Source organism: Zea mays, chromosome 8 (genome assembly GCF_902167145.1).
Source record: "Zea mays cultivar B73 chromosome 8, Zm-B73-REFERENCE-NAM-5.0, whole genome shotgun sequence".
Classification (NCBI taxonomy): domain Eukaryota; kingdom Viridiplantae; phylum Streptophyta; class Magnoliopsida; order Poales; family Poaceae; genus Zea; species Zea mays.
This window is the reverse complement of record NC_050103.1, coordinates 181672030-181695050: the sequence shown is the minus strand read 5'-3', so window position 1 is coordinate 181695050 and position 23021 is coordinate 181672030. Positions and strand designations below refer to the sequence as shown.

Sequence of the window (23021 nt, the reverse complement as noted above, 5' to 3'; positions counted from 1 at the left end):
TCCCTTTGTAACTTCTTTTTACATCAGATGTATTTTTTTTCTTCAGCCTCTTCACCATCAGATATACTATGACTAAGACCTATTTCTTTATCTTTTCTTGGGCATCTGATAGCACCTGTGTATAAAGGGAAGTTTCTCATGGCTGCTAGAAGATTTAGGCGTGGTCCCCATATTGAGTACATTATATCTGTTGATGCAGAGGACTTATCACAAGGGAGCAATTCATACATGGGAAAACTGAGGTGAGGTTCAATAGGATTCCAGAGTTCTCATGAATCTTCTTGTATTAGCTCTACTTATGAATTGGTTCTGAAAGTGATGTGTTCTGGTGCAATTAGGTGGCACATGACAAAAGATATTTGAAAGCATAACTTAAGATACACAAAATGAATAAAACTGCAGGATTTGTGAGTTCTAACTGGTACCTGTGTTTTGATATGCCTTGCTCTTCAACTACCTGGTAATATGTTCTGATAGTTTACACGGTACACTGTTTAAGTGTTTATGTACTCCTATCAAAGAACAAACTCCCAGAACCTGCTAGCATGCCTTGTGGGTGATGCCTGGTTCCAGATCAGCGAGCTGTACTCGAACACCCATATCTGCGACATGGTCACCGCGTCTCCTTCCCCGTCTCGGGCGTCGCCTTCCCTCTGGTCCCTTTATAGGGGGGCATCAGTTGCGGGCTTGCTCCTTTGGTTGGTGCGAGCGCGAGTAGAAGTAGGCAGCAGGAAGACAGGCAGGCGAAGCCGCGCAATCGCCGCCTGCAGATCCTCTGCCCCCTTGCCCCGGATTCAATAAACATTTTAGATACCATGTATAAAGCTCGAACCTTCTGTGAGTTTGGCTGAAGCTCAACTTAGCTAACTTTCAACAATGCTATTCCTTTTTTTTCAAATTCTGTTTTATAATGTAACAAACACAGCCCCACAAAAAGAGAACATATGTACATTTTGCGAGGTGCAGAGTGCAGTACCAAGTATAGCCTTTGAACTATAACCAGAAAAACTCTAATACTATCCCCCTCTAATCTTTGTTACATATCCTAAGTTAAATATTACTATCTTTGACCAACAGTTTTAAGAATCCTTAGTTCCACAACATATAAACTATATATTAATAAGTATCTTGGGATCTAAAAACATAAAGATATATAGTTTTTTTCTAAAAAATCAGTAATCAAAGATATAAATATTTGCATGAGGCAGAATGGGTAAAAATACAGAACTAATGAGGAACTGGGAAGCTTGTTGTTACCTAGAAAAATTCAGTTAGTCATTTCTAGAGATCCTTTTGCCTGCAGAGTTTCAAGTTCCTTTCAACGATATTCTCTCTATATAGTTGGACACATGGTTAAATGGTTGAAATAAGCTCTGAAACAAACATGCACCTATCTAAGTAATCATCTTCCAAGATAACTCATTATTCCTATAAGCATTTGCTAAGTTTTTTTGCCAGAGAACAAACAAAAACAATAGCAACAGTGGAATGGATCCACTATGGCAAATGGGACCTGAATCTTCTTTTTAGAATCGCAGAGGTAGGAGATCTGAAGTTTTGCAGAAGGGAAGAACAACAACAAAAATTCATCACTTATTAGAAACAAAATATATGTTCTCAAGTTACAACCACAACTCAAACTGAACTGATATATGACACATTACTATATTATATTGGTATTTCATCAAACAATTTAATGGCGTGATAAGCAGTGGTAGATGCTATTGGGCGTAAAAGCTATATCAGTTAGAGCCATAGTCCGACAGAAGATGCGTACCTTTACATCGGCGAGCAGCGGGAGGAGTTTAAACCTGGATGCCAAGATTTGTTGACAGGTAATATACATATCTGGACATAGGAGCTTAATCATGGGGTGCACCTGCTTTGGATTAGCATCCTAATCCTCATGTATCCATTTGGCACAATAACGCTACTGCATCAGCAGTGGCACATCAATCAAATAGGTTGTTTGACCTTAAAAGTTTATTTTATGTATTGGCACATCTCAACATGATGCCCACACATTTTAGGCGAACTAATGGATGTATAAAGTACCATTAACAAAATCTACAAAAATAAATCAGGCTAAATTGGATGAGAGTGCTACTGACCTAGCCCTGACCACATTCTTGCAGCTGGAGTTAATGTAAAATACTCTATTTTTCTTGGCTTTATCCATTGTTTGCTTGTCTTGGTTGTGTTTCTTGTTTAAGTGGATACTATAGTACTATACAATGATTCTGTGACTGTCAGCTATGAGTTAATGTAAAATACTAAATACAAACTTCTTGCGGCTAGCTGGTTCCAGGCGATGTGGCCTCCACGTTGAGGAGCACTTCGTCCGGAATTCTCTAGTGTGCCCAAACCCAGCGGGGTTTAATAAAAGACGTGAGAAACTAAAAAGCAACCCAATATGCATGCTCATGAGTCCAAATAAGAAGTTGCTTTGATACTCTGATGCACATTCTGCACACCAACCGAAGGATCTTGAACCATGACAAGTATACTAAATTAATATTTACCTCAGAAAGCACATTAAATCAGAGGTACCTCATTCTGCAAGATATTTATAGTTTTTTCGAACTCTCTTTTCAGCGCAAACTCCAACTGGCACATGTACAAGCACAAAACGTTACAAGTGCAAAAACAACATCATACCATGGAAAAGAAGCACTCAAATACTCAAAATATTAGAGTTAAGGAATAGTCGCAAACTATTTGAGCATTGCAACTACCCCTAGAGTGACCACATCTATAATGGTGCATACCAAACTGGAATTAAAAAAATCTTCATTTGCAGTGGTAGTTGCTATAACTTATACATTGTATAACATGTCGTCGTTGAAAATATACCTGAAATTAACATGCCCGCTAAACACCTCTTCCCTAATAGTAACATCCATCTCCTCCACACACCTGGAGACCGACATTGCTGCAACTCCAGCACAGATAAACCATAAACCTCCAATTAGCTCATCCAATCATAGTACTCGAGATCCACACAATGTCCAACTCCAGCAATCTCAGTCTCAGATGGTAGGCCATGCACAGATAAGAATTAAAACTGATAAGGGCATATACAATGAAGAGACACCAAAATGGTTCTCTAATCACAAGAGACTCTAAGCCAGAAGATGAAGCGGACTCTCAAATTTCACGGTGACCTTGTCATCAATTGCTTCACGGTGCAGTATCCCCAAATCATAGTATTTGATGTCCAGATCAAGAAATGGAAAGATAAGCGATGGGATCTCACCGTCCATTTCGACGATTGGGTTGGAGACCTTGATCTTCTCAAACGCTATGGCAGAGTCGTAGCTTCGCCTCGGGGAGCGGGAAGGGGTCGGTATGGATTGAGGCGACACCTGTGGAAGGAGGAAGAGAGACGGCACAACGGACAGGGGAAGAGAAAAGAGAGTGTGCGAGCAGGTTTATTTCTTACGAAGTGACAGGAGTCGGAGGCATATGGGGTCGGCGCGATGAGGGCGGAGATGTTGGCCGGGAACTTCGGGAGGTTGTCGTCACCGGAGGAGGAGGGCTAGGTCTCGGTAGCTGGGGTTGGCGGCGACGAGTTTGCTGTTGGGAAGAAGGGGTATGGATCCCGGGCGCCTTGAACCCCTCGCGCGTGAGATTGGCCTCCTCCGCCAGCATGTCGCCCCTGCTCTTCTCCATCACGTCTTCCGATGCCTTCTCTCCCCGTCTGGCTTGCCCGCGTCGCCAAGGAGGAGGTTGACGACGGCGGCGAGCATTCGTGCGTGTGCGACGAGGAGCGAGAGGGGAACGAGCGAAGCAGCCGTGTGGGGAAGGAATCGGGGAGAGACTGAGAGAGGAAAGGCGAGAGAGAGACTGGTTAGAAACTTGGCTGAAAACTCTGCGTCCGCGGTAGACAAATTTTCGCGTCCGCAAATGAGCGCACGTGTCGCGAGGAGCAGCGTCGAGAACCCGTGAAGCGCGGGGAGAGCTCGAAAAGGAGTCAGGTTTTAATATCTCCGATTTATGTACTGCCACACATAGGTATTGACTAGTAATACATGATTCACTCGTGTGATACTACACATTTGATAATCATATATTAATTATGTTTAATAAATCCGGTTTACTTTTTAATTAGATTTATAACTAGACTATAGTTAATACTTATAATTAGTATTTAAACATCCGATGTGCATAATAATCAGAAAAACATAAGTCGGTCCTCCGTATGAATCAGTCCGCACACCCCTATGAAAGCTTCGCAGCAATCGCCTGGCACTGCGTAAACAAACCGCACTTTCACGAGCCGTCAACTCCACGGCCGCCGAGGCATGGAGACAGCATGCCCGTACCTCCCCGGCCTGCTGCTCGCGCTGCTTCCCTGCTGCTGCCTCCTGCACGCGGGCGCGGCGTACGAGGCGCAGCTGCTGCTCCAGATCAAGCGAGCGTGGGGCGACCCGCCCGTGCTCGCCGGATGGAACGCCTCGGCGGCGAGCGCACACTGCACGTGGCCGTACGTGGCCTGCGACACCGCAGGCAGCGTCACGGGACTCGCCCTCGCAGACGCCAACGTCTCAGGCCCGTTCCCGGACGCCGTCGGCGGCCTCGCGGGCCTCACGCACCTCGACATCTCCAACAACAGCATCACCGGCGCGTTCCCGACCACGCTGTACCGCTGCGCCTCGCTGCTGTACATCGATCTCTCCGAGAACTACTTCGGCGGTGAGCTCCCGGCGAACATCGGCCACAGCCTGGCGGCGAGCCTGACCACGCTGGTCCTCAGCGGCAACGAGTTCAACGGCACCATCCCGAGGTCTCTCTCCAGCCTCCTGAACCTCCGGCATCTCATGCTGGACAACAATCGCCTCGTCGGCACCGTCCCCGCCGGTCTCGGTGCGCTGACAAGGCTTCAGACGCTATGGCTGGCGTCCAACCCGTTCGCCCCCGGCGAGCTGCCGGCGTCGTTCAAGAACCTGACCAGTCTAGTCAACCTTTGGGCGGCGCGCTGCAACCTCACCGGCGACCTCCCGGGTTACTTAGCGGATATGCAGGAGCTGGAGGTGCTGGACCTCTCGGCCAACTCGTTGACAGGAAGCATACCTCGGGGGGTTTGGAACCTGAGGAAACTGCGAAGGATGACAGTGTTCAAGAACAACCTCACCGGCGACTTGGCCGTCGACGATGGTTTTGCTGCTGCAAAGAGCCTGACCATGATTGACGTCTCCGTGAACAACCTTAGCGGAGTCATCCCTCAAGTCTTGGGCCACTTGGAAAACCTCACATATTTAAACCTCTTCAGCAATAACTTTTCAGGCGAGATACCAGCGAGCATCGGTTGGCTGCCATCTCTACAGGCATTGAGATTGTACAGTAACAGGTTCACTGGCACGCTCCCGCCGGAACTCGGGAAGCACTCGGTCTTGGGCTATGTAGAGGTTGACGACAACGACCTCACCGGCGCCATCCCAGAAGGGTTATGCGCCGGAGGCCAGTTTCATTACCTCACCGCTGAGCGCAACCACCTGAACGGCTCCATCCCAGCGGGCCTTGCCAGCTGCGCAACTCTGCTAACCCTGGACCTAGACGACAACCGGCTCACCGGCGACGTGCCAGAGGCTCTATGGACAGACACGCAGCTTATGTTCCTAACACTACAGAGTAACCAGCTCACCGGGAGTCTTCCGGCCTCGATGCCTGGCAACCTTACGACGTTACAGATAGGGAACAACCAATTCGGCAGCGGCATTCCGGCTGCGGCAGCCACGCTCCGGGTGTTCACTGCCGAGAACAACCAGTTCTCTGGCGCGATACCGGCGAGCCTTGGCGACGGTGGCATGCCGCTGCTGCAGAGACTGAACCTATCGGGTAACCAGCTCTACGGCGCGATCCCCAAGAGCGTTGCTGACCTGAGGCAGCTGACGGTCATGGACATGAGCAGGAACCAGCTCAGCGGCCCGATACCGGCCGAGCTGGGCGCCATGCCGGTGCTCAGCGTGCTTGACCTCTCGTCGAACAAGCTCTCCGGCGCCATACCTCCGGCACTCGTGAAGCCGAACCTCAGCTCCATCAACCTCTCCTCCAACCACCTCAGCGGCCAGGTCCCGACCGGTTTCGCCACGGCGGCCTACGACGACAGCTTCCGCGATAACCCCGGCCTCTGCACCGACGCTCCGGGGCCCGGCTACCTCGCCGGCGTGCGCTCCTGCGTCGCGGCGGGGGGCTCTACCCGAGCCGTCTCACACGCGCTCCGCACGGGCCTCCTCGTCGCTGGCGGTGGCGGCGCGCTCCTCGCCGCCGTGGCTCTCGCCCTGATACTCGCCCGCGACATCAGGCAACGGCGGCGCGTCGCGGTCGGGGACGAGTGGAAGGTCACGCCTTTCGTCCAGGATCTGGGCTTCGGGGAGGCGCACATACTCCAGGGACTGACAGAGGAGAACCTCATCGGCCGCGGCGGTTCCGGCCACGTGTACCGCGTCACCTACACGAACCGTCTCGACGGGAGCGCGGGCGCGGTGGCCGTGAAGCGGATACGGGTCGACGCCGGGACGCTGGAGCGCGAGTTCGAGTCGGAGGCGGGCATCCTCGGCAACGTCCGGCATAACAACGTTGTCAGGCTGCTGTGCTGCCTCTCCGGCGCGGAGGACAAACTCCTTGTGTACGACTACATGGACAACGGCAGCCTGGACAAATGGCTCCACGGCCATAGCGCCGGCGCTGATGGGCTCCTTAATAATACGACCAGGGCGCCGCTGGACTGGCCGACGAGGCTCAGGGTGGCCGTCGGCGTCGCGCAGGGGCTATGCTACTTGCACCACGAGTCCTCGCCGCCCATCATTCACCGCGACGTCAAGACGAGCAACATCCTGCTGGACTCGGAGTTCACGGCCAAGGTCGCCGACTTCGGGCTGGCTAGGATAGTGGTGGAGGTCGGGGCGCCCAAAACGATGTCCGCCGTCGCTGGGTCTTTCGGCTACATGGCCCCCGGTATGGATTTCGGCCGGCCCTGTCTATTTTGCTCAGGTACAGAATTTGGGGCGGCGGTATTTACTGTACCTGTACTGCATCAAATCAAATCAAACGCTGCAGAGTGTGCGTACACGAACAAGGTGAGCGAGAAGGTCGACGTCTACAGCTTCGGCGTCGTCCTCCTGGAGCTCACCACCGGCAAGGAGGCCAGCTGCCTGGCGGAGTGGGCGCGGCACCACTACCAATCCGGGGGGAGCATCCCCGACGCCACAGACACGAGGTACGCAGGGTACTCCGAGGAGATCCAGGTCGTGTTCAGGCTAGGCGTGCTGTGCACCGCACATATGCCGTCGTCGCGGCCAACCATGAAGGACGTGCTGCAAATCCTGCTCAAGTGCAGCGAGCGGACGCGCCAGAAGAGCAAAATGGAGAGTAGTGTCCAGGAGCACGAAGCGGCTCCTCGCCTGCTGTCTCAGCCGTCGGACGGAACGGGAACTGACATCCAAGAAGAGGATGGTGTTATGGTGATCCACAGCACGGTCTAACATTGCGCGCATGCCGATACAGTAAAGTCTGCACAGCGTCAGTCTACAGATGCAGATAGACTATTGGTGTTTTAAATCAGAAAAAAGTTGTATTGTTACACAAGACTTACAATTCTGCTTCACAAGTTTGTTGAAGAACCTTTCTATGTAATCTGTGATATACCGTAAACAACTGGAACATTTGCTCATACAACAAGATTTACACTAGAAAAACATGATTGCCATTTTCACTTCTTCAATTTCTTCTTAAGATTAGCCAGCCTATTGGTGTGCTTTTAAAGATCTAGATGGGCAATTGAAGGAGAAATTTGATTTATTTTTTCATTACTCTGGGAGTCAGTTGAGAATTTTATATGTTGGAGACTACAAGGCTCAGCGATACTCAATGCAGCTCAGCCATCTTAATAACATCATCCAAATAGCGTGGAGATAGCGAGAGAATTGTTTCCTGACAAGGGGTAACTCAGCTCCATTCTAGTATTAATGATTGCCCATGTAAATAAACATTTTAAAGAAAGTGGGAGGAACATTATCAAAGCCATGACTTCAATTTCCAATCTGGAACCTCTATGTGGTGAACTTTCTAATTTCGAACTTCAAATGCACGTTAGAACTCCCTAGGCCCTAAGGCCTAAGTCCATGTTCTGCATCTCAACTATTCTGTGTAGGTGATGGCAGCCGAACGTTTTTTTGAGTGATAAATAGATTCATGGAAAATATGTCTTGACAAATTCGCACTAGAAGGGAAAAAAAAAGAAAGCTAACACACACTGACATATGCTCCCCATAATGCAAAAACTTTTTCACTACTTAGATCTGCAACTGTGCAGGATAATCTTTACCTTTTGAGATCTTGCAAGTTAGGGGGCCTACGTACAACACCACACACAAAACTTGGTCTTCGTGTTATCTTCCGTTGATAGCTTAGTAATGCTGTATCAGGTCGCGCTCTTAAAGGAAATTGCAAAATTTAGTAGTCATTCTGTTCGTTACAAATAGCCATTCTTGTTCATCATTTGGTCCCGGCCTGATGAAAGAAATCGTTCGTTGGTATGACAGGAACAAGGTAATTCCCAAAGAGGGAATCGAAGCTTTTATAGCTTCCAAGGCATCCCTCATGCTGCGCTTCAAGGACGGCAAATCTCTTTGCCTCTCTAACTTTGTTGAGATCAACTCTCGCTGGCAGCGAACCCGGAGGAGTCTGCAAAAGTGTTGTTGTTCACATCAAGAAAGGATGTTTGCGAATATCAATCAAGGAACAGGAAATAAAGCGGCCGTTGCCAATATCAAGGAACAGGGAATACCGATGAGTTGGAAGACGACTTGTTATCGATGGTAACTTGAGAAAGCCTGGTCCTGTGTTCCAGAGGAGATAAATTATGGAACAGGCAACAACACAATAGTTCAGTACAGTTGCTGCTTGCTTGTGAATCGGTAACTGTTAAACAAAAGGAGTAGAAGATACAGTATATTTGGCTGGTACTTAATACATTAACAGAGAAAATGATTAAAAAAGCATTTGATGTGAAGTTCATAGCAGAATCACTTGTTTTTGTCTTGACTGAGCTGAGGAAGACACACAAGCCTATTTGGCTTGCATTGCGCTATTCTATCTGAGAAGGAACTACAGGGCATGAATTTAATTGCACTATGATTTCCTTTTGTTATTTTATGGTATATATAAGATATGCCCTCCGGATAACCTAATACTGATACTTAAATCTACACGCGCAGTGGAGTTAACTGACAGGATAGATGGTTCTGGTTTGATGGATTAGTGATGATAAAAATGAATAAAGAAGCAGAAACATATTTGACTTGCAACCCACAACTGGAGTTGAGTTAACAGAGGTGCCTAACAATGGACACAACAAAAGAAACCTACACTTATAGTCACCCCTGCCCTGCCCCCCACTCCACTAGCTAGGACGGAACCTCTCCAATCCACCCATCGAAACTAGAAGGGCAGCGCAGCTCGTTCGGACATGGGCGTTGGGAGCACGTAGCAGTCGCAACACATGTTGCTAGGAATCTCGCCACCAGAATTTGGGAGTGTGGTCGAAACCGGTACCTCCTGGGCGGCTCGATCTTTCGCCGCTTCGGTGGCGGCGGTGGCGCCGACGCCGGGGAGGCAGGGTCTGACCCTTTGGTCGCCATGGCACAGCCGCACAGACAGACACACGACTCCAGTCCTTCCTCCTTCGGTTCCCGGTTGCTAGCCCAATTCTTTACAATTGGGCTGAAAGTGGAGACCTTTCCGAGCCCAGGATTGTTGCGGAACATTTTGGCCCAGCAGATGCAACGGAAGTGTACACCTTTGTCGCTTCCTAGTGAGATGCACGGTGTTGGTTAACGTACGGTGTTATGTTAGATTCTAGATCTGGACTTCAAACCGTTTTGCTGGTAATATAGGCATAGGACTATCTTCAGTTACTCATTCTTATCTACTATTTCAAACTTTATTTTATAAACACAATGCAAATATCTTCAGCCATAACCTATCAGTCATTCAGGTTAAGATCCACCAAGCCAGTTATTTTGCCTTCAATCATAACCTATCACACAAAATTAACTTTAGATTAACTAGACGTGCTAATTATCCATACTAGTAATTTAAATAGACATATATGAAAACATTATTTTAAGCATACATTATTCTATTTCATATTTTGGCAGAGACAATATAGAATAAATAGTTATAGAAAGCATGCAAATACCTTAAATAAGCACTAAAAATATTAAATAAATTTAGTAAAGATTTATTTAATCGCAATAGTTATAACATAAAATATAGCAAAATTTGATTTTAAGTAAGAAAGCGAAAACACCCAAAAAGAGAGTGAATGTCACAACCCAAGAGCAACAAGCTTGAGGCATGGCTATGTTTGACGGCTTGGCGGGAGGGGGTGCATACTACACCAAAATAATAAACTTTCTAAAACCTAAACCCTAGAAAATTAGCCTTAAACTCTAAGAAGTTAGCTAAACCCTCGGAAGTAAAGCTATCCCGTCGGAAGTTTGGCTCTCAAAATTTTTTTGTCGAAAGTTAGCTAACTTCCTACAACCAAATTAACCTCTCGGAAGTTAGTAGGTTCTAGGAAGTTAGTAACTTCACGCCGTCAGCGCCGTCAGCTAACTAACTTCCTACGGCTGACTGTATCCCGTAGGGGCTGACTGTAGCCCCTAAGAATTTTGCTGACTAACTTCCTACGACCTAGTTGGCCTTTAGGAATTTAATTTGACCAGCATTACAAATGTTGTTTATTTTTATTTTACACCATATTCCACAACATAATAATATATCAACAGCTATATAGCATAACATATTTTCACATAAAACATCTCACACACAATCACATAACAATATTTAAATCCATAGTCTCATCAATTACATCACAAAAGTCTCATCCATGTCATAATAAGACACATCTCATCCAGTCATAATAAGAGACAATATCTCATACGTAGTCATAATAAAAGTCTCAAGTATCACAACACATAACATGGAAGCTCACGATCGCCGATCACCATCGGGGTACAGTGACGAGTGATGGTCGATACCTCCACTAGCAAAGAGGGTTTTGACAAAGTCTAACTCATCTTCCCGTTCATGCGTCGGCAATGTAGCTGGAGAGGTCTAATATACATGTACAAATGATATTTGCTGAGTTACATCATAATATAACTAACAGTAAGTAAATAATGATGAATTTGCATATCTGATGTTCGGTAGGTGGAGATGTAGGTGTAGGTGGAGGTGAAGACCAAGGATAATGTACGAGAGGTGGTGGGGGGGGGGCACCGGGACGTGTATCCCTTGGGTCTGTGCTAGTTGCTACAAAATTGTCGAACTCATTCACATAAGGGTTTTTAATCAATACATATCTTAAAGTGAAAGCTATTATCTTTTGAACTTACTTGTATGAGTGTTTGCTGTTGTTGAATTTGTGTAGCATAGTATTCATGTTGTGCAGCTTGTTGCCTCAAGTAATCCTGATGTCGCCTAAGTTCTTCTCGCAGTTGCTCCACTTCTGCTGGTGAAAGTCGCCTAGAGGAGGGGTGAATAGGCGAAACCTAAAATTTATAAACTTAAACACACACTAGGCCGGGGTTAGCGTTAGAATTACCTAGGATCTAGTCTAGTTCTAGTTTAGCCTCTCAATCCCCAAATTCTCCGCTTCTCTTCGACTCTACGTCGATTAGAGGAGTCTAGGTCGGTCTGCCCGAGCCTAGACATCACCTAGGATCTCTCATCCCTGACGGGGTTCCTCCCGGGAGCGAGATCCAGGCGCCGCTGGCGACCTTCGTCGCCACCTGTGCATGCGTGGACCGTCCAGTCGTCAGGCAGGAAACCCTAGCCCTATGTCAGGTCGTGGACCGTCTGCCCGCTGGGCTACTGGCAATACGTGCACGGAGACTTGCCTGCACCGCGCATCCCTGCAGCTGCACCGTAGCTCTCCCGCTCCCGGCGGTGGCCGTCCCAGCCCAGAAGCCTCTGTCTCGTCTCTGGGTCATTGACCGTTCAGTCGGACGTACGTGCCACGTGGCGCAAGGAAACGATAATTTTCTTTTGGGTTTGGGGGGGGCCGGATCAGACGTACTGGTCGCGGCTCGTCTTCTCCTTTCTCTGCTTGCAATTAGGCGATCAGAGAGAGACACGGCGGCAGCAGCCAGCAGCAGCAGTAGCAGATGGGATCCCCGCCTGCTCGCCGCCGCGAAGGCAGTCCTGGCCAGACACTGCTCTTACAACCTTTCATTTTAATACGGTGTGGAGTATAGTTGGCCAAATGGCACTAACACGGTGGGCCGGCCCGGGCACGGCACTAAAAAGCACGACACTGGCACGCACGGCACGTTCCTTTTAGTGCCAGTGTCGGGCACGGCCCATACATAGTGCCGTGCCTGGGCCACCAATTAGGCCCGTAGTGTCGGCCCAGGCACGGCACGGCTAACTGGGCTGGCACGGCCTCGGCACGGCCTAGGCACGACCCATTTGCCAGCGCGCTGCGCGCGTGGCCCACTGCCCAGGAGCCGCGTGACCGCGAGTCCGCGACCGCGTGTAAACCGCCTACCGCCCCAGCACCCCAACGCCCGCATCACTCAAACCCTAACTCGCTCTCGCTCACTGCCTCACTCGCTCTCTCTCAGCCGCGGGCGATTCGACGGTGACCGGCGAACTCTCCTCTCCCTCGTTCCCTCCGCCTCCGCTAAGCGCTCCGGTCTCCATCTCCGCCTCCGGTCTGCGGTCTCCGGCTCTCCGCCTCCGCTCGGATCGATCGTCGCTCGTCGGAGATCCTCTCCGGCTCTCCCCCGCTCGGATCTGCGCATTTGTGAACCGGGTAACTCAGATCCATAACCCCCGCTCGGATCTCCTGTCTTCTTCTCCCCCTCCGGTGTGATCTGCGGAGATCCCGGTGCTCCGGCTTATTAGGGTTTACACGCGCATTTGTGAACCGGTGCGATCTGCGCTTCTGCGGAGATCCCGGTGCTCCGTTCTCCCTCATCTCTCTCCTCTCTCCTATCTTCTTCTCCCCCTCCGGCCTCCGGTGTGATCTGCGCTTCTACGGAGATCCCGGTGCTCCGGCTTACTCCGTTGAGGAACCGGGACTCCGGGGTCCGGTACGGCGGCACTGGCACTGGTACTCTCCTCTCTCCTAGCTCCGGTCTCCCTCTCCTCTCTCCTAGCTCTGGTCTCCCTCTCCTATCTTCTTCTCCCCCTCCGGTACTGTCCGGCACTGGCACACAGATCCGGTCTCCCTCTCCCCCTCCGGCCTCCGATGTGATCTGCGCTTCTGCGGAGATTCATCCCGGTGCTCCGGCTTACTCCGTTGAGGAACCGGGACTCCTCTCTCCTATCTTCTAGCTACGGTGCTCTGGTCTCCCTCTCGGCCTCTCCTCTCTCCTAGCTCCTGTCTCCCTCTCCTCTCTCCTAGCTCCGGTCTCCCTCTCCTTACCGGCCCCTGACACCTAGCTCCGGTCTCCCTCTCCTCTCTCCTAGCTCTGGTGCTCCGGATTCAAATCCGTGGAGGAACCGGTTGGCCGGACCGGTCGTCCCCTCCTCTCTCCTAGCTCTGGTGCTCCGGCTTACTCCGTTGAGGAACCGGGACTCCGAGTCCGAGGTGGGTTGATGGCCGTCTCCGACGATGAAACTGTTGAGATCGACTGCAACGAGGAGCGACGGTTGTGCGGGTTGGCCGGAGATGACGATGATGATGACCTCGGGGAGGATGCTGCAGCGCTCTTTGGCCATAGCAGTGAGCATCCTGTCCATGTCGGTGATGAACAACAAGTTAGTGGTCAGGATAACGAAGGTGAAGGGGATGAACACAGTGCCAAGCGTTGTCGTCCTTCTACTTCTGCAGTGTGGTTAGATTTCGAGAAACTTTTCAAAATCGTGAATGGTAAGAAGGTTAGGTTTGCAGCTAAGTGCATACATTGCCCTAAGCAATATTCTGCTCTCTCTAGTGGTGGCACTGGCCACCTGACCCGACATAGAGATAGAAGTCCCAGGAGGCGTGAAAAAACCCACATGTCTCAGTCTCAGATATCTTTTAATCCTGATGGTAGTATGCGTAACTGGGAGTACTGTCCTATGGTTGCACGTAATGAATTGGTTCGATTGCTTGCTAGGCTAGAAATTCCTATTAGTTTGGGTGAAAATGCTGCATTTGAACACTACATTAGAACTGCTCATAATCCTAAATTTGTGCCTGTCTCTAGGCAAACCACCACCAGAGACATGGTTAAATACTTCACTGACAAAAAGGCTAAGCTTGTTGAGACTCTTTCTTCTTCTGATGTTAATTGTGTGTGTTTGACCTCTGACATTTCGTCTGGTAATGCCAAAGAGGACTACCTTAGTGTTGTTGCCCATTACATAAACCCTGATTGGCAACTAGAGAAAAGGGTGCTTGCTTTAGTGCTTATTGATGTGTCACACAATGGACAAAACATTGCTGATCGTGTTGCTGGTGTGCTTGCTGATTATGGCTTGACTAATAAGGTGTTTGCTTTTACCCTAGACAATGCATCATCTAATGCTGCTGCCATGAGGTTGCTTAGACCTATAATGTCACCATATCTTGGTATTGATAATGGGGCAGATTCTGAAATGTTCTTGCATCAGCGTTGTGCATGTCATATAATCAATTTGATAGTTAAAGAGGCCCTAGATTCTCTTAAGAATTTGATTGAAACATTTAGAACTGCAATATCTTTTTTAAACTCCTCTAATCAGAGAATTGCTGCATATAAAAGTTATTGCATTGCTACTAATATTAGGCCTAGAAAATTCCAGTTGGACATGGAGGTTAGGTGGAACTCTACATATCTGATGCTTAAGCATTTGTTTCCTCATAGGATACCTTTCACTACTTTCATTCATGCAAACTATCCTAGGGCTGAAGGTGATCAATTTATTTTAACTGATGAACATTGGGTTATTGGAGATAAAGTACTTAAATTTCTTGAGCTATTTTATGATTCTACAGTTGCATTGTCTAGTGTTTATTATCCTACATCTCCACTTATGCTTCATTTTCTTGTTAAGATTGCTATACATCTAAAGAACTATGCTAATGACACTCACATCAGAGGTGTCATTCAACCTATGGTAGATAAATATAATAAATATTGGAGGAACATCCCTTTACTTTACTCTTTTGCATTCATCTTGGACCCTAGAGCTAAAATGAAAAGTTTTAGTAGAGTGCTTAGAAGATTAATGAACCTAACAAGTACAAATTATGCTGTTTATCAGGTTACCACTAGAGCTAAGCTTACTGATGTTTATAATAAATATGAAGAGAAATATGGATCTGTTAGATTGAACAGGGTTGTCCCTCCTAACTTGTCTGGTAAGAAACGATCTGCTTGGGATGAAATTTATGATGATGCTGATGATGTGGGTACTTCTGTTGGTATGCATTCTTTTGCTTCTACTCTAAACATTGCTAGAGATACCTCTGCAACTGCTCTACTGCATGCTGCAAGCTCTTCAGCTTCTACTGCTTCTGAACTCATTTCTTACTTAGATTGTGACACTGTCAACCAGTTAACTGATGATTTCAACATCTTGCACTGGTGGCATCAGCACAAACTCACTTATCCAGTACTGTCAATTATGGCTAAAGATATTTTAACTGTTCCTGTGTCTACCATCTCTTCAGAATCCACTTTTAGTTTAACTGGCAGGATCATCGACGAGCGGAGGAGGAGATTGAAGTCTGATGTGGTTGAGATGTTGACATGCATTAAAGATTGGGAGGATGCTGAAGCAAGGATGCAACACATGGTGGATGACAAAGAGCTTGAAGAAACATTTGAAAATCTTTATCTTGATTAGTCTCTAGTATCTTACTCTCTTTGTGACCATTTCTGTAATGGGACAGTAATATTATGTACCTGGACTGGACTTTGTTGTAAGGACAATAAACTTTTTAATGAGCTGGGCTGTACTCTTTTTTCCTGTCTAGAGTTTCTCACAAGGGTGAGTTTTACCTAGACAGGTTTTTAACGAGGCAGCCATTGCACTACAGCTCATAAAATTGTTGTTTGATTAGTCTCTTATTACTCTCTTTGTGACCATTTTTATGTTGTTTGAAATTATCTTGTATCTGTTTGATTGCTAGAAGTCATAATAAAATTATCTGTTATTCTGTTTGAGTGTTTGATTGCTGTTGCTGGGATTTTATGCATAGTGTCCGTGCTGGCACTAGCACTGGCGTGCCGGCGTGCCTGTTGGCACGGCACGACATGGCTAAGCACTGATAGTGTCGTGCCTGGGCCGAGGGCCCAGCACGCTGGCACTAACAGGCACGACACAGATCTTTTACCGTGCCGTGCCTAGTCGTGCTAGTGCCAGTGCCGTGCTGTGCGGCCCGGTTGGCCATCTATAGTATGGAGCACACCATCAAATTTGTCCTTATAATTTAAATCATCGATACATCTCAAATAGTATAACATATAATATTCAGGTGTATGTAATACGATCGATCTCCTCCTATCCAGTAGTTAGTAAATTTGTTAAACCTTTCGTTACGTTGTCATTCAATTATTCAAAACTAGCTAATATAAAAGGAGTACTATGATCTTTTTGTAATTTAGCTAGGTTTAACCAGTTATTTTTTTTATTAGCTGCTCAGTTTCGATATAGTAATATACATACATATTAAAATTAGCGCGCTAAAGTTTAGCAGGTGGTTTGGGGGGCCTAACCGATCGCCGCTGCCGCTGCCGCTGCCGCTGCCGCTGCCCTTTATTACGGTTTTCAGAGAGGCTGATCTGATCCGCGAGTGGTTTTCACAGAGAACCACTGCAGCATGACCATGAGGCGCGTCGTGCGATGGCTCAAGTGGATACTGACGGGCAGGAAGGAGGAGCACAGAGGACTCGAGGCGGAGAATAGGCGGCGGACGACCGGAGGCCAGGACGCGGGAGCTCGACAACGCCGTGCCGCGATCGTCATCCAGAAAACGTTCAGAGGCTACCTGGTAACGATCGATCGTCCCGTCCCGTCTCGTTCTCATCGATCTGTTCCTAGCTTCTTGATAGCAGTTGATTTATCATTGGTGTCTCTCAGGCTAGGAGAGCGCTTCGAGCGCTCCGGTCACTCGTCAAGATCCAGGCGTTGGTGCGGGGCTACCTGGTCAGGAAGCAGGCAGCCATCACACTGCACAGGTTGCAGACGCTCATGCGCCTGCAAGCCGACTCCATCGCCGTCAAGAATGCTCCCTTCCGGAAATCCATGGAACAAGAAGTAATCCATATGTTGTTTGTTTTTTTTTCCCTTTGTTTGCTGCATGATTAACGATGTTGTGTTCATCAAGTTTGCCGTACGTGCAGGAGAGGATCTTTGCTCGGGACCTTCAGACGAAGCCGCCGGCGCACCGCCGGAGGCTGTCCGACAGCACGGACTCCAACTACGAGCGCAGCCCGCGGATCGTGGAGATGGACGACACGGGCTACCTCCGCTCCCGGTCCTCACGGATCACCACCAGCAGCTACATGTACAACCCGGACCACCTACTAGCGGAGCGTCACCGCCACGCGGCGCCGACGCCGTCGTGCTCGCCGCTCCCCGGCGGCAAGCAGCAGCCCGCGCGGCGCTCGTACCGGCGGAGCACCCGCGACTCCCGGGGCTCTAAGCCTGCGCAGACGGGCACGCCCCGGATCGCCTCGTCCCACGATTCCTCGCCCGCCAAGAGCGTCGACCAGCACGGCCTGGCCGTGGCCAGCACGCCGCGGCGGCGGGACAGGGAGGGGCTCGTCAGCCCGCGGTACATGGCCGGCACCGCGTCGTCCGCGGCCAGGACGCGATGCCACAGCGCGCCGAGGCAGCGGCGGACGGCGGCGGACGCCGAGCACGAGCAGGCGCCGAGGAGGTCGTGCTCGCACGCGACCCGAACAACGGCCGGCTTCTCCGGAATCGGCGTCGGCGACGAGGCTGCCAGAGACTACTACCTGGACAGCTTCTGGTGATCAGGCAACCGTGATGCGGAGCTGGTGGGTCGGTGCGCTGCTTGCGTTTAGATTTTGTATATATATATAGTAGAAGACAAGTGCACGGATTTGCACACTACACTCGTAGTCGTAGACTCTAAAGCATCTAGCAGGACAGCAAGGCTGAGTGCAGATGCTGAAACATATTTGTACACACTTTTGTTGCTTGGGTGTGCAAGTGTTCGATCTCATGCTGAAACAACGACATTGTCAGAGCACAGCAAATGCCTCGCTTGGAGGGTATGAAAAGTGAAGCACACGTACTACATGACAATTTTACAAAGCTAACAACGAAAATACCAAATTTACGAACCTCACTGTTGAACATGGCAAATAGCTAATTTTCTCCCTCTTCTTTTTCGATCATGGGCGATCGATGATAGCTGTGCACTTGATGTCATCCTTCCTTGCAAGACTCGTTCTAGCTTGTGGCTATAGCTCCTTGGGCAAGCCTAGAGCTGATTATAGGCCATCTGATCAGATCCGTTCGAAAAAACCCGGCCCAATCCCACCAGACCAATGTAGGCCTTGTTTGGTTATTCCTATTACCCATGGATTGGATGGGATTGGAAAAAATTAAGAAGGAGTTTGACTTACTTGGGATTTAAACCCACCCAATCTCACTCAATCCACATGGATTAAGAGCTAACCGAACAAGCCCGTAATGGGTGGGTACGGGTCATTTTTTTTTACAAAAACCCGACCAAATCCAAAAAAAACTCGATTCAAAGCTAAAAACCTGACCTAACTCGGAAAAAACTCGACCTGACACGTCAAACAGGAAAGCACGGGCCGACCCAACCCGATGCTAGGCAGGTTAAGTATTGGCCGTGATAAATGGCACATGATTCGACTTTAACTCGGCCTCACGTTTAAACATGTTTATGCAAGGCCTTTACCTTTGTCTCGCCCTTTAGTCTTCAGTTCTATATTTAGTTTTAGAATTAGACTTCAATTGTGTATTTAATTTTATATAAGTAAACTATATTTAATATTTGTAACAAACATTATAACATTTAGTATGAGTTCCTGCAACCAGACACCTTAGGCTATCTCTGCAGCTCTCATATCTCATCTCCTATCACATATTATGTTTTCAAACTCTATATTATAAATTATGCTATCTATAGTGCAAAACAATGTTTACACAACTATATACACAACCTTACGCTATCTCTAGCAGTTCTCCTATCTTATACCCTTCTAGTATGGTGCCCGTGCCTTGAAACGGAACACAAACTATTCGTTACATGTTTATTACATGCGCATATCTATGTTCTTGAAGTGGTGTGGTAGACTAGTTACCTTATTTAAACCATTGAATTTCCATGGAATAAGAACCTGCAAACTATCAGTCATTAGGATTGCAAAGAAGTGCCCTTTATAAATATCAATCATAAAAGCATGTGTCTCCCACCCGAGAATGGCCTCGGGCGAGCATGACTGTGTCCCGCCCTGTCGGTGTTTGGGATTCGACCGTGCACCCGGGGTTACCTCTCGAGGTGCTTTTGGGTAGGACGGTGTTGCTGACTGTAGCTCGATGGTTCGTGCTAAGCGCACGAGAGACGGTAGACAATTTTCTACAGGTTCGAGCCACTTGGAGAGGCGTAATACCCTACTTCCTGGTGTGGATCTTTATGTGGTGGGTTACAGGGGGATTCTCTAGTATGAAGGATGCTAGAGAACAGAGTAGATGGCTGATGAATTGAGAGCACCTAGAGGGGGGGTGAATAGGTGATCCTGTGAAACTTAAAAACTTAAGCCACAAAACTTGGTTAACCGTTAGCACAATAATTGCCAGGTGGCTAAAGAGGAATCCTCAACAAAACACAATAACCAACAAGGATCAATCACAGAGATGGCACAGTGGTTATCCCGTGGTTCGGCCAAGACCAACGCTTGCCTACTCCACGTTGTGGCGTCCCAACGGACGAGGGTTGCAATCAACCCCTCTCAAGCGGTCCAAAGACCCACTTGAATACCATGGTGTTTTGTTTGCTTTACTCAATCCCGTTTGCGAGGAATCTCCACAAATTTGGAGCCTCTCGCCCTTACACTTGAAATTCACAAAGAACACGTAGCAAGGGAGGGATTAGCAACGCACTCAAGACAAGAAATCACAGCAACACCACGCACACAAGTCGCAACGAGAGCTCACAACACAACTCAATGAGTTCACCACTCAACTAGAGCTATAATCGCTATTGCAAAGAATCAAAGGCGCGGAATCGATGTCTTGGTGCTTAGGAGTGCTTAGGAGATGTTTTTTTTGTATATTCCTCCATGCGCCTAGGGGTCCTTTTTATAGCCCCAAGGCAGCTAGGAGCCGTTGAGAGCATTCTTGGAAGGCTGATCTTGCCTTCTGTCGACAGGCGCACCGGACAGTCCGGTGCACACCGGACATGTCCGGTGCCCGATTTCTTTCCATAAACAGCGCAGTCGACCGTTGGCAGCCTGGGAGCCGTTGGTGCACTTGACATGTCCGGTGCACACCAGACAGTCCGGTGCCTTCTTCTAGTCGTTGGCTCGGCCACGTGTCCCGCGCAGATTGTGCGGCCGACCGTTGGCCCGGCCGACCGTTGGCTCACCGGACAGTCCGGTGCACACCGGACAGTCCGGTGAATTTTAGCCGTACGTCGTTGATGGTTTCCCGAGAGCGACGAGTTCGCCTGTGAGCGGCCCACCGGACAGTCCGGTGCACACCGGACAGTCCGGTGAATTTTAGCCGTACACCGCCGTCGAAGTCCCGAGAACAGCCACTTTACCCAAGCCAGCCTGGCGCACCGGACAGTCCGGTGCACCACCGGACAGTCCGGTGCTCCCAGACTGAGCATACTTTGGCTGCTCAAGCTATCTCTTCTCCATCTCGATTCTTTCTGTTTCCAGCACTTAGACACAATACATTAGTCCATAAAACAATATACTAAGTCTGAGAAACATACCTTTATCCTTGATTTGTACTTTGTCCACCTTTTTACAATTAGGCACTTGTGTTGGACACTAAATCACCAAAATACTTAGAAATGGCCCAAGGGCACATTTCCCTTTCAATCTCCCCCTTTTTGGTGATTTATGCCAACACAACATAAAGCAAGTAAAACAAGTACAAAATCAATTCAACTAAGAGCTCAAATTGTTTTGATTCAAATTTGACATATATGGATCACTCTTTGCCACCACTTGGTTTGTTTTTGCAAATCAAACTCAAATTTCTATCTCTAAGTCAAACTCACATGTTAAGACATAAAGAGAGTCATTCCAAGAGAAATTGATTCAAGATTTCAAAAACTCCCCCTTTTCCCATAATCAACACTTCTCCCCACAAGAAGCCAACTTTTGACAAGAGGGACAATAAAAGAGTTTTGACAAACCAAAAGCTCTAATCTACTATTTTCAAAATTTCTCAAGTGGTAGCTGATCCATCTATTGCTTTGGCCTTTATTTTCTCCCCCTTTGGCATCAAGCACCAAAACGGGATCAATCTTGGCCCTTTAACCCCATTGCCTCACCAAAATCATCAAATGAGAACACAAAGGCAATAAGAGTATGAAGATGAACTTGGAAAGTTACTCTTTGCATCGGAGTGCAGTGGAAGTCTTGCATGGTCCAAGTTCACCTTTTCCCTTTCAATCCTCCTTGAAGACTAAAACAACCAAACTCAAGTACATGGTTAGTCTCAAAGGGTCAAGTTGTAGCACAACTCCCCCTAAATATGTGCATCACTTGCAAAAAGGACTTGTGAGGTCCAGGGAGTGTTTGTACAACTTGAGCACCACAATAAGCAACAAAATGCAGAAAGAACATGATCAAAGGCATAAACACATGTATGCTACATTTCAATCCAAGTTCCGCGAATCTAAGATATTGAGCTCACTACGCAGCCTGCAAAAGGTCTTCTCATCTAGAGGCTTGGTAAAGATATCGACTAGCTGGTTCTCGGTGCTAACATGAAACACTTCGATATCTCCCTTTTGCTGGTGGTCTCTCAAAAAGTGATGCCGGATGTCAATGTGCTTTGTGCGGCTGTGCTCAACAGGATTTTCCGCTATACGGATAGCACTCTCATTATCACATAGGAGTGGGACTTTGCTCAGATTGTAGCCAAAGTCCCTGAGGGTTTGCCTCATCCAAAGCAGTTGCGCGCAGCACTGTCCTGCGGCAACGTACTCGGCCTCAGCAGTGGATAGGGCAACGGAGGTTTGTTTCTTAGAGTTCCATGACACCAGGGACCTTCCTAAGAATTGGCACGTCCCTGATGTACTCTTCCTATTGACCTTACATCCAGCATAGTCGGAATCTGAGTACCCAATCAAGTCAAAATTAGACCCCTTTGGATACCAGATCCCGAAGCAAGGCGTAGCAACTAAATATCGAAGAATTCGCTTCACAGCCACTAAGTGACACTCCTTAGGATCGGATTGAAATCGAGCACACATGCATACGGTAAGCATAATATCCGGTCTACTAGCACATAAATAAAGCAAAGAACCTATCATGGACCGGTATGCTTTTTGATCAACGGACTTACCTCCTTTGTTGAGGTCGGTGTGTCCGTCAGTTCTGAAAGGGAAATGTGCCCTTGGGCCATTTCTAAGTGTTTTGGTGATTTAGTGTCCAACACAAGTGTCTAAGTGTAAAAAGGTGGACAAAGTACAAATCAAGAATAAAGGTATGTTTCTCAGACTTAGTACATTGTTGTGTGGACTAATGTATTGTGTCTAAGTGTTGGAAACAGGAAAAATCCAATTGGAAATGTCTTGGCTCGAGCAGCCAAGAATCAGCTGAGTCTGGGAGCACCGGACTGTCTGGTGGTGCACCGGACAGTGTCCGGTGGTGCACCGGACAGTGTCCGGTGCGCCAGGCTGGCTCGAGCGAAGTGGCCGCTCTCGGGAATTCACCGGCGACGTACGACTAAAATTCACCGGACTGTCCGGTGTGCACCGGACTGTCCGGTGAGCCAACGGTCGGCCGGGCCAACGGTCGGCCGCGCAATCTGCGCGAGACACGTGGCTGAGCCAACGGCTAGAAGATGGCACC

The 23021-nt window shown here is 48.3% G+C and overlaps 3 protein-coding genes across 3 annotated transcripts; 2 read left to right on the top strand and 1 right to left on the bottom strand.

Annotated features, from left to right (window-relative positions):
- Positions 1–4179: 4179 nt before the first annotated feature.
- On the top strand, positions 4180–7766 carry LOC103636666 (receptor-like protein kinase HSL1). The gene is made up of 2 exons (XM_008659020.3): positions 4180–6957; positions 7060–7766. Exons 1-2 carry the CDS (start codon positions 4305–4307, stop codon positions 7482–7484), a joined length of 3078 nt encoding a protein of 1025 aa, XP_008657242.1. The 5' UTR covers positions 4180–4304; the 3' UTR covers positions 7485–7766.
- A 494-nt stretch (positions 7767–8260) lies between these two features.
- Positions 8261–9733, bottom strand: LOC103636665 (uncharacterized). The gene is made up of 3 exons (XM_008659019.4): positions 9556–9733; positions 8789–8840; positions 8261–8685 (listed from the first exon to the last, which is right to left on the bottom strand). Exons 1-3 carry the CDS (start codon positions 9639–9641, stop codon positions 8497–8499), a joined length of 327 nt encoding a protein of 108 aa, XP_008657241.1. The 5' UTR covers positions 9642–9733; the 3' UTR covers positions 8261–8496.
- A 7003-nt stretch (positions 9734–16736) lies between these two features.
- Positions 16737–18177, top strand: LOC103637588 (protein IQ-DOMAIN 14). The gene is made up of 3 exons (XM_023300915.1): positions 16737–16975; positions 17065–17259; positions 17328–18177. The coding sequence occupies exons 1-3, from the start codon at positions 16805–16807 to the stop codon at positions 17961–17963; spliced, it is 1002 nt and encodes a 333-aa protein (XP_023156683.1). The 5' UTR covers positions 16737–16804; the 3' UTR covers positions 17964–18177.
- Positions 18178–23021: the final 4844 nt, after the last annotated feature.

Coding starts and splice junctions, on each gene's coding strand:
- LOC103637588 (XM_023300915.1), top strand. CDS start 16,805: ATGACCATGAGGCGCGTCGTGCGATGGCTCAAGTGGATACTGACGGGC. Junction 16,976..17,064: donor AAACGTTCAGAGGCTACCTG/GTAACGATCGAT, acceptor GGTGTCTCTCAG/GCTAGGAGAGCGCTTCGAGC. Junction 17,260..17,327: donor AAGTAATCCATATGTTGTTT/GTTTTTTTTTCC, acceptor CCGTACGTGCAG/GAGAGGATCTTTGCTCGGGA.
- LOC103636665 (XM_008659019.4), bottom strand. CDS start 9,641: ATGGCGACCAAAGGGTCAGACCCTGCCTCCCCGGCGTCGGCGCCACCG. Junction 8,841..9,555: donor AAGATCGAGCCGCCCAGGAG/GTACCGGTTTCG, acceptor TCTGGAACACAG/GACCAGGCTTTCTCAAGTTA. Junction 8,686..8,788: donor AGTCGTCTTCCAACTCATCG/GTATTCCCTGTT, acceptor ACACTTTTGCAG/ACTCCTCCGGGTTCGCTGCC.
- LOC103636666 (XM_008659020.3), top strand. CDS start 4,305: ATGGAGACAGCATGCCCGTACCTCCCCGGCCTGCTGCTCGCGCTGCTT. Junction 6,958..7,059: donor TTTCGGCTACATGGCCCCCG/GTATGGATTTCG, acceptor CAAACGCTGCAG/AGTGTGCGTACACGAACAAG.